This window comes from Centrocercus urophasianus, unplaced genomic scaffold, assembly GCF_019232065.1.
Source record: "Centrocercus urophasianus isolate 14NV4802_14NV808 unplaced genomic scaffold, USGS_Curo_1.0 seq_20, whole genome shotgun sequence".
NCBI classification, from domain to species: Eukaryota; Metazoa; Chordata; class Aves; order Galliformes; family Phasianidae; genus Centrocercus; species Centrocercus urophasianus.
The window spans coordinates 13,363,467-13,373,995 of record NW_024884756.1 but is presented as its reverse complement, the minus strand read 5'-3'; the positions used below and the strand labels follow the sequence as shown (position 1 = coordinate 13,373,995).

Here is a 10,529-nt window from a genome sequence, read left to right as displayed (position 1 = left end):
CTTGAAAACAAAGGCCCCGCAAAATCAGTAGATAATCCCAACTGACTTGGGGGAGCCTTTTATAAAATGAAGCTTGTACATTAAATACTCTGCCCAAAGAGGTTAGGGAATAGATGTCACAATGTTTTGGTTTTTTTTATTATCTGTGAGACTTTATTTACACTTTTAAAAAAAAAAAAAAAAAGCTATACCAAACATTAGAGACATCCTAGTAAAGACACAGAAGCAGGAACTTACAGGCTACATGTTCAACTACTGCATCACTTCTTGCTTCTCGTCTCCCATTGATGTTAGTTTGCTTGCGTTGGCACTGGGACATCCGACAGGAACTTGTTCTTCTTTGATATTCTTGGTCAGTTCCTTGGTTTTGGGCCTTTTCTTCTTTTTGGTTTTGTAAACAGGGGAGTGGAGGAACTCTTTGTTTGTAAATGGGTCACCCCGCCTCAGTTTGCTGTGGAACCAGAAGCATTAGATTAAAGCACCAAGAGATTTCTTGTATATACATGATTTCAGTCTCTAAAGTTCATGGATTTGCTGAAATGCTTCCACCATAAGATGACTCGGTAGTAAAAGTTAATTCCTTACACAGTACAAGTACTTTCTGACTCATATATAATAACCAATTTCTCACTAGTTCAAACAGTGATACTGAAAAACTTAGTATCATTCCTAGCAGCACAGAGATTTTAATAAAATCAATTTAATTGAAGACATTATTTAGCAGCTAAATGTACAATACAGAGTTAACTGTAAAGTACAGTAGCCACTGTCCATACTGAACCAGCAGTTGCTTTGTGAAAAAAAATGCAGCTAGCTGTTTTGGTATTCAAATCCACTAGAAAAAGCAGATACAGAACCAACCTGCTCATAGGGTTTGCTGTTTTCACATCAGTGGCTAGCTAAGTCTACCATACTGCCCTCTCACTGCCACCCCAACAGCACAGGGGAGAAAACACGAGGAGGAAAAGCTCATGAGTTAAGGACAGGGGAGCATTCACCAATTACAGTCACGGGCAAAAACAAACTCAGCGTAAAGGAGATGAAGGCAATTTAGTGCTACTAACAGATTAAAGCAGCAAGTACTCATACAAAAAGGACATCTTTCCTGTCTCTCTACCCCCCCATATCTATTTATTTACTCTGAGGAGCACAGGGGAATGGGGCTGTGGTTAGTCCAACACTGTCTCCACTTTCAATCACTCCTCCTACTCCAACACAGAGCCTCTCCTATGGGATGCTGTTCTTCCCATACCAATCCTATGTGGACTCCCCACAGGCTGCAGCTCTTCAAGAACTGCTCCAACATAACATAGAGTGTAAATTTTATTTATTTTTTTTCAAACAAATTGCTCCAGCACAGATGCAACAGACAGCTGCTCCTCTATGAGTGCTCCTCACAGGCTGCAGCTCTGGCCAAGCATTCGCTCCTGTGCAGGCTCCCTCTGTGAGCTGCAATCTCCTTCAAGCCACATCCACCTGCTCTGCCATGGGCATGGTATCAGCATGGTATCCCATGGGCTGCAGGAGACTCTACCATGGGCCTCTCCACTAGCTGCAGGCAAACCTCCTCCCCCTCCTTCTTCACTGACCTTGGTGCCTGCAAGGCCTCTATATTTTCTCACTCATTTCTCCCAGCTCCCATGTCCTGTATTTTATTCTCATACTAATCCCTTATTAGCACAAGGGTACCACATATGCAGACTTGCTAAGAGATGCATTTGTTCAGTGAAGGAAATAACATCTTTGACAGCTAAAAGAAGCCTACACACACATATACTAATGCATAAGTTATGCTTAACTGCACTGTGGTAAAGAGGGACTCACAGAAACACCAAGGGTAGGAGGGACTGAAAGACCAACAAAACAGAGGATTTAGCCCTCGACAGCAAGTATGTGAGAGCAGAGCAGGAGTTCCAGCATAGGAAAAGTCATGGAATGAATAGTTTAAATCCCCACCACTTGAGACTTGGTTCTCGGTAGCAGGCTGGGTCTGGTCTCCGTCTGGATGCACGTTCTGATACTTCTTCCAAGCAGGGGACAAGAGATGAAGTCCTGGCATTGGTCAAGTCCTGTAGTGGCCTGATTTCTAAAGAGACACATTCACAGAGCTGATCACAATAATTTCCAAATATCTTTAGAAATACAGCTTCCAGATGTCTGCATCACCAGGATTCTCTGAACTCTGCCTAAGCCTGAATCCAATCACACCACCTCTAAACTCAGGAGACCATTTTTGTTCCAAAATCCTACACTTGTTCCTCACAAGTGAGCTCATTAATCAAATTAGGCTTCTCTCTAAAAAAATACAGATCTTTAATATTATAAATATCATTGGCTCAAATGTAGTAGCCTCTTTCTGCAAAAATGGGAGTTGAAAGTTCTGGTATCAAGTTGACAGCCTGTAGAAAGCAAGCTTAAGATACCCAGACAACCTAGGAGGCTTCCCATAATGCAGGACCCTGCCAGGTTTACTGTGGCAAAAATCAGCTTAACTGCTGAACTACTACTAGAGCCACAGAATACACCCTCCAAATCCTTTGAAAAACAAAATAATGCCCCAGTAGTGTTGACCACAGGCAGAGCTAACATCAGGTTACACCTTTCAGCTGTTTGAGACAAGTTTTCTAAATAGACAAGCACATCCCATGGACAACAAAGCAGGAAAAGAAGGTACTCACAGGACATGCTTTCAGTGCTTTCCCAAAGTTCATGCATGTAAGAGCAATCTGAAATTCTTAAAGGAATGCTAGTGTACTACATACAAATGCAGTCACAGGAGTGACTGGTCAGTTTAAATGGAAGCGTAAATGCACACTGATCTTTCAAACCCAGAAGAGGAACAGAAATGCATGCACTGTCTGCAATCTTTATTGCAGTATTTACCCCCAAATACAGGTCCCCTCCCCATTCTGCCACCTACCAGGTTCCTGCGGAGATGAACTCTGGGAACAATGTTTAAAACTTGACACAACCTTGTTTTTTTCCCTAGATGCTTCTTCTGCCCTCCTTTCTTTAAATAGCAGAGAGCTTTCTGGACAAAGAGAAGATTTTGCTGGAGTTCTTTCACCTTTGGTCTCCGAGTTTTTGGAAACTGGTAGATCTGTAAGCCCACAGCTGACAGGCAAGTCTGTAGAACAGATCACAGAGGAGGACTCAAGGCTCTGCGACAGGTCCATAAGATTATTTGGAAGTGAAATGTCAGCTATCTGCTCTTCCAGGGAGGCACCCAGCTCAGACAGCAAATTGGTAGGGCAAGAAGATTTCTCAACTAATACAGTTTGCTTAGACACAAGTTCTGTAGAACTCTCATGGAGGACACCGGCATCATCGCTCTGTTTGTCTACAGAACTGGTCTTTGGAGGAACGGAGGTTTTCCTCTTCCTCCGAGGCTTTGGTTTGCAATTGCTTTCTTCTTCCACAGAACCAGTGTTGAGAACCTTAGTTTGCTCCTTTTCTAGAGGATCCTCTGTTTGTTTTTTATTGTTCTGAGCAGCTCCCTTCCTCTGAACTCTGGGAATTTTGCTAGCTTTGCTCCCTAGAATACACTTAGATGGCACCATTTCATCCTTTTCAAAATCTGTCTGGACAGAACCCAAGTTTCCTGTAAGATCCAAAGGACAGACAAAATAAGTCCTTTTTCTACATTTAACTAGTGAATCTCTTGTGCCACCTTCAGCTATTCCTTGAACATCTATAAATGGGTCAAAATTGCCTTCATTTTTCTGACAACTGCTTTTCGTGACTGTCTTCCTCCTCCTTATCTGGCTGTTTTTACGTTGCTCTTCAGCTCTGGCCTCAAGTATTTTTTCCATGCTGCTCGGCAAATTCTCCTCAAAGTCATTTATTTGACTAATTACTCTAGTTTTTCTATTGGTTTTCTGTCTGATACTCTTTGTGGTCACATTTGATGAGTCTTCCTGTAAAGCATATGCACTTGAAGTCCCACCCCTCAACAAAAATGAATTTTGCAGACTGCAATCATCTGAGGGAACTTCATGACTTGAGACAGTATGAACTGGGCTTTTTAACAAGCTGCTCTCCATGCTTTGGATCTCAACTATTCCATCTTTCTCAACTTGCACTAAGTCACCACTTTCAAGACTACTCAGCTGTGGCTTGTTCACCATGTAAGTTCTTCTGATTCTGACATTATTAGGAGAATGCGAACTTTGCACCACACCAGAGCCTCTGTTCTTCAAGTCCAAAGCTCCAACACAAGCCTCCTGCTCCAGATCCGAAGCCTCCGACCCACTAGGCCATGCTGCAACTTCTGATGAAATGGGCTTCTTTGCATTTTGGGTATTCTCTTCACTTTGAGGTATATCAGGACCATTTTTTGCACTGGTTTTAATCATATTTGTTTTCTTTCTTCCTGCACTTGCTTTTTTAGCAGCCTTTTTCTCATCAGTTTTACAGTTAACTTTACTTTTAATCTTTACAGGAACAAACTCCATGACCTCACCGGAGCTGGAATCTACTTCAGTGCTACACCTAGGTTCTTCAGCCTGTGGCTGATCACAAAAAGCTTCTTTAATTGAAGATCTTCTGTTGGGACTAACAGTTGCTTCAGTAGGTAAAGTCAGTGAGCTGGGAGATTTTAGCTGTGGCTGTGTGTTGCTTTCACTGAAACTGCTGCTATCCTTCACAATACCACACCAGGTTGCCCGAGTTGAACTGACATGTGGGGTGATATCCACACCTGAAGACTGAGCACTTGTTGCAAACCAAGTGGAACGTTTTCTCCGCTGCGTAACGTGCCCTTGTGAGAGACGATCACAGAAGTGCTTCACCATTTCATCTTCATATGGAAGTGGACAACTTTCCCAGGCAAGTGCTGACGAACTGTTGAGATTTTGTTGAGTGGCACACAAGGACTCTGTTAGAAAGACAACATTCATTCTTAAGACTCAGAAACATAGCAGGCAAAAAGTCAGTTTTTTCAGTACCACTACAAAATATTCACTGCAATCCTACCACAAAACCAGAAGACAGAAAATGCATTATTTTTGTTCCACAGACTTCACATACTCATCGTAACTGAATTGCTCAGCTTTGGTCAGAACAAAGGCAGCCCAAAGCAAGATCCTTTAACCAGCCCTAATATAATAACTTTAGAAACACAGGAGCTAATAGCTACAAGCTAAGGGGAGCTATGGCTCTACATACATGCCAAATCATACCAACAACCAGTAAAGATGCACTTACCTCTGAAGAGGCACGAGTCAAGAAAAGCCTCTTGCGCTTCCCCTCTTTCACTCCTGTTCTTCCCATTTTCTTTCTGGTGGGACTGAAGTTTCCCAGCCAACTGTGGTGGCAAAGCATCTTCAGAAACAGACAAAGTTTCCAGGGGCTTATCAGGAGCACATCTCTGAAGATCTAATGAGGACTTCCGTACTGCCGTGGAGCTGCCACTTTGTCTACAATCTGCAGGCTTTGAAATGGGCACCCTCAGTGGCATTGCTGCAGTGCTAATGAGAAAGAATAACAGCAATGGAGCATGTTCCACATTTGCAAGACACTAAGGAATCCAACACAACACAGCTTTCATCTCTCAAAAGCCAATGTGCTACAGTACATTTCAGAAACCTTCAGATGCTGAAGAACATACACCATCTGCCCAGGATAGCTTTTTTACTCTATGTGCAAGGACAATTCATAAGGAAAGTGCACATCTACATATGCAGAAGCAGGAAAAAAATACAGAGGCAACAAGGAAGTACTGCCTTCTTCCCTGTAGCTAAACACATGCTTAAGTATTCTCATAGAAGAGGATTATAAGAGTACATCACTAGTAGAAATAGGATTTAACTGTTTACAACAGCTACAATTAAACCATCACAACAGTAAATTCAAAAGACAGGGCCTTTCCTCCAAAGGATCTACCATCTGCATTGTCAGAGACAAAATGGGCTGGGAAGGAAATCTTAGAGCACTCTCCAAACAAGAAGAAAAAACTTATCTGAAAGTGATGTGTTTTCAAAGGAGAGGAGAGAAAAGGGCAAGCTCATGTAAAAAAAGACTTGGCACTAGGACAAATAAGATGAGAAATGGCAGCAGAAAGACAGGTTAAAGGAAAATAGCAAACAGGAATGTTTTAGGAAAGACAAGTCACAAGATACAAACAACTGAACACACACGTAAAACACATAAAAGTCATTTCAGCATCTGACTTAAAGGCCAACCTCAGAAGATGACCATCTGAAATATCATCAGCCCAGCTATCTTCAGTCATGCTGGTCTTCTGGCCATTAGACAGGGACAGATGACTTGGACGATACTGGAGAGCAGATAAACAGAAAGGGAGTTAAAGTTTCTTGCAGTCACCTGTGCAAATGCCTGCACACAGACAGTAGCAGCTCGGATCCAACCAGGAAAGTGTCAAATACTGCCAGTGACCTTCCGCCATTTAAAACTGCACAACCAGAGGTCCTGTCCTCCCACTGGAGAAGGCAGTTTATCCATCTCTTAAGAGAACATTAGCTATATTGGACAGGGCCTAAGCCTGCAACTTCCTGGTCTACTAGAAATCATTTACTGTGCAAACTGCGCACAATGAGTCGCAGCAGAATCACATTCTGCCTCCACAGGCAGAAGGATGGACTTAAATTAGTTTAGATAATCTGAGACTAGGAAGTGGGAAGATTCCACATGAACTTCAAGTGACGTTAGCACCAGGTTAAAAATGAGGAAGCAGCCATAACATTCCAAGCAAGCTAAATGGCAAATGTGTTCAACACTGAATTTAGCAGGAGACAAACACAGCCTCCTTTCCAGTACAACCAGCAGCATGATCACACTCCCCAGTGCTTACCTCAGAAAGCCGAGCCATCTTAACTGACTCCACAAGATTTTCAAGTTCCTTCAAGACATTACTCTATGTTGAGGAAACAGAGAAACAACAAGGGTATTAAAATAAAAACAACTGCTCAAACAAGGATACTGGCAACCATAAGAAAGCATAGCTCCTCTGGGGAGAACATAGCTTAAAGCAAAGAATATACATGTAATGGAGACTCATGTCAGATGCAGAAGATATGGACAATCAGTGACAGCTCATGCACCTCTCCCAAGGCAGAGGAGCTAGTGCTGCCCACCTTCTGACAACTCCATTAATGCCATACCAGAAAGCAGAGCTTGTTCCGCAGAAAAGCGTTCTGGAAGTGACACTGCTCCAACTCCATCTGCAAGATGACCTTCTCCTTGGCAAGCCGCTGTGCATTAGCTTTCTCTGCATTGAGGGCCAGTGCCAGTGCTTTATTGTTGTGCTTTAGGGAAACTTTAATAATGGAGGAGTTGTCTGTAAGCAAGAGAATCACCACACTGAATCAGCATTCAAGGTTTCATCCATGCCTTTCTCCTCCCTTGTCATATTTGCCTGTCTTCCTAGATTAGCCTTCCCTCAGGCTCAGATACTTACAACTCAACAGCCCTCTACGCAAACACAGCAGTGTAATTCATTCCCATATGTTGGTAGGTATGGAATTCTCCAGAAAGCAGCAAGGAAGACTTTTCATAATAACTGAAACACTTTAGATGCAGACATCTCCATTTTCAGAGGGTCATGCTCAGCCAGTAGCCTATCTTTCAATTCCTAATGAATGACAGAATGGCTTGGGAGCTGGCTACAGGCAGGCATGCTTCTGATCAAGAAAACCAACTACAGCTCTCAGTCCTCATTTCCACCCAAAACGGAGAGACACCTACATTTCCCTCTATACCTTCAGCAGATTTCAACCCATCTTCCCCAATTTTATGATAAATAAATGCGAGTAATAGTAATATTTGATTTTATGCACTGTTTCTCCAACACATCCCCTATAAATGCCGTTGGACTGGCTTCTACAATGGCAAGTATAAGCATTAAAACACCTCCTCCTTTTACTGCTGTTGACTGGATGCTAATACAGACCCTGAGGACTCGTGTGCCCAGAGAGACTCGTCCAGTGCCACCACAGACACTCTCCAGTAGCCTGAAACTGCCCCAGTGCTGCTCCTCCACGGTTTCACTTGCCAGTCACACATCCTTCAGACACATTCGAACACCTCAGCGGGCATCTGACCCTCATTTGCAGGGGTATCAAATTCTCTAAAAGCCCAAAGGCTGGTAAGGTGTTGTTAAGTACAAAAGCTCTCGCTAAGAGTCAACCCCCCCCCCCCCAAACACACTGCAAGACAAAACACTCACTGATGATCTTCGTTCTGATTTTTGACGCAAGTGAGGCATTCAACTTGGCGGTCCTCAGAACACCATTTTTCTTCTCCCGCATCCGCTCTCGTACATCGCTCAGGCTGAAGGAAGCTTCGGAGGCCTTCCGACACGCCATCGCTGGAGAGAAGGACAGTGGGCACGGTCAGCTTTACTTTCCCCGAGCCGAGCTGCCGCCCCGCTCCGGGCCCCGCCGGCAGGGCGACACCGCAGCACTCCGCGCTGACCTCCGCGGGCCGTTACAGCACCCCGAGCCCACCGCCGAACCCCCCAAGGCCGGCGGCCTCCAGCGAAGACCTTCCCTCACCTCCCCTCCCCGCGGGACGGCAGCCCTCGTCGCGCCCGAGGAAGGACAGACGGAGGAACGGCAGCCCCACCCGCCGTGTACGTTTGAATTCAAACAGGGCTGCAGCCCGCCCCTCTCCTCGCTCCGCCCCGGCGGCGGGCAGGGCGGGCGCAGGGGAGGCGAGGATGCGCAGAGAGCCTAAAGAGCTGGGCTGCGGGACTGCTGCTGTCCTTCCAGCTCAGCTCTTCGAAAGGGGTTCTTGTTTCCCCTCAGTAATTTACATTTCAGTCCATATGAGTGCATTTCTATCCAAACACCTTCGAGTTTATCTTCAAGAAGCTGACAGCGCATGTGCAGATGTTAAATATCGTAAGGAAGCAGCGTGAAGGAAGAAAATAAAGCAAACAGTTCAAAGAATAGCTCGCAGTGGAGATGCGGGGCCAACGTGCAGTAGAAACGAGACTGGTAAAAATGTGCCTCCGTGCTGCCACGTCTGGCTGGGAAGGCCAAATGGGAGGGACAGCATTTCTGAGCTCCTTCTCCTGTTGTTACTTCAGGTGATGCTCATTAATACATTTAATCGGGGGGATTGAATAAGTCATTTTATCCCTTCTATCTAGTAATACTGGCCCAGAAAAATCAGTCCTGCAATGGTACCCATATGCAGACTTGCATATTCCTTTATTTCTTGTTCAAGAAATCATTGGCATTGCATATGCTATAGCACAGAGATATTTATGTTCCATGCATGATAAACTGCACAATTGCAGAGCCTAAGCATGATTTTATGAAGTTCATAAAGCACACAGCACAGCAAATTACATTAGCAGTGGACAGATCAGAAACAGACCCTTTTCTACACAGCCTTATTTAAACAGTGGAGTTCTTTGCTATGTGACAATGCAGATGGCAATTACTGAGGTTTCAAGATGTGATTAGAGATGTTACTGGCAGTAACAGCCAAGACCGCAATACCTTTTGCTCAAGTAGGACCTATGCTGCAAGTCAGTGGAGAATGGGGAGATAACCAAGACAGTTTAATGTTCACTGCTGCAACTACTTGAACTTTTACCCAAGTATGCACTACTACTAGCTTTTTTTGTTTGTTTGTTTGCTTTTCTGTAAGAACACAAGCACAGCAGCATTACCCTCCCTGCCCTACGATGATACAAAGGCATTTCCTGCTTTCGGGGAAACACCAGAGGTCAGCTCACCTCAGAACTAGGGAATAGCCCCATTTCAGGAAGGTTTTTTTTTTTTCATCCCCTTTACTCTTGCCACATAATAGAAAAGGAGTTTGGCTAGTGGGACCCAAGGTCAGTCTGGCCTGGTTATGCTCACTTCAGAAAGGTTATTTTGCACACGACTCTGAGCAAACCAGCAGATAAGCCTTGGATAGGTGTAACATAAGGAAAGGCAGGTAGGATTGCATTTTTTGAAGAGCAAATAGCAACGCTGCTGGGAACAGGATTAACTACGCAAGCCCTCAGAAACCAAATCTATCTTGATTACAAGCCCCACAGCTGGACTAAACAGTGGAGAAGCATCAAGCTTAGTGCCTCTTTTGCCAAAGAGGGAGATAGAAATTACAAAAATGGCCAGGAAAATCTAATGCTACTTAGAGTCCATATTCAAACCTCCAGCAGCTACCTGCCTGGCTCTCCACAGCTACGGCAAAGACACAGCAGGTCGAAGAACCACGTCCACTACCTCTTGCATCTGCCTAGGCAGGTCTCTAAAGCTTGGGCTTTTGAAAGAGAGCAATGCATTGAAAGGAGGAAGAGAAAGTACAGCACAAGTTCTGTAAATGGCCAGTAGGCTTTCTCCTGGAAGGCACCACTGTCTCCTGGTAATGCCTTTGCTTTTGTAACTGCATTTTTCTTAGGCTGCCACAAGGCGAGACAACATTATGGTTATATTTCATAAACCCAATGCTGTTGTTTAATAGGTAACCAGCTATTAACACAAGAAATGCATTCCCAAGAGGAAGGGATTGCATATTCCATTTGAGCACTCAGAACTGCAGCCTGCAAGCCT

The 10,529-nt window shown here is 44.3% G+C and overlaps 1 protein-coding gene across 1 annotated transcript; it reads right to left on the bottom strand.

Annotated features, from left to right (window-relative positions):
- Positions 1 to 151: 151 nt before the first annotated feature.
- Positions 152 to 8,559, bottom strand: LOC122162079 (shugoshin 2-like). The gene is made up of 9 exons (XM_042821972.1): positions 8,514 to 8,559; positions 8,186 to 8,326; positions 7,122 to 7,297; positions 6,812 to 6,874; positions 6,183 to 6,277; positions 5,206 to 5,468; positions 2,921 to 4,876; positions 1,957 to 2,086; positions 152 to 451 (listed from the first exon to the last, which is right to left on the bottom strand). Exons 2-9 carry the CDS (start codon positions 8,322 to 8,324, stop codon positions 253 to 255), a joined length of 3,021 nt encoding a protein of 1,006 aa, XP_042677906.1. The 5' UTR covers positions 8,325 to 8,326; positions 8,514 to 8,559; the 3' UTR covers positions 152 to 252.
- Positions 8,560 to 10,529: the final 1,970 nt, after the last annotated feature.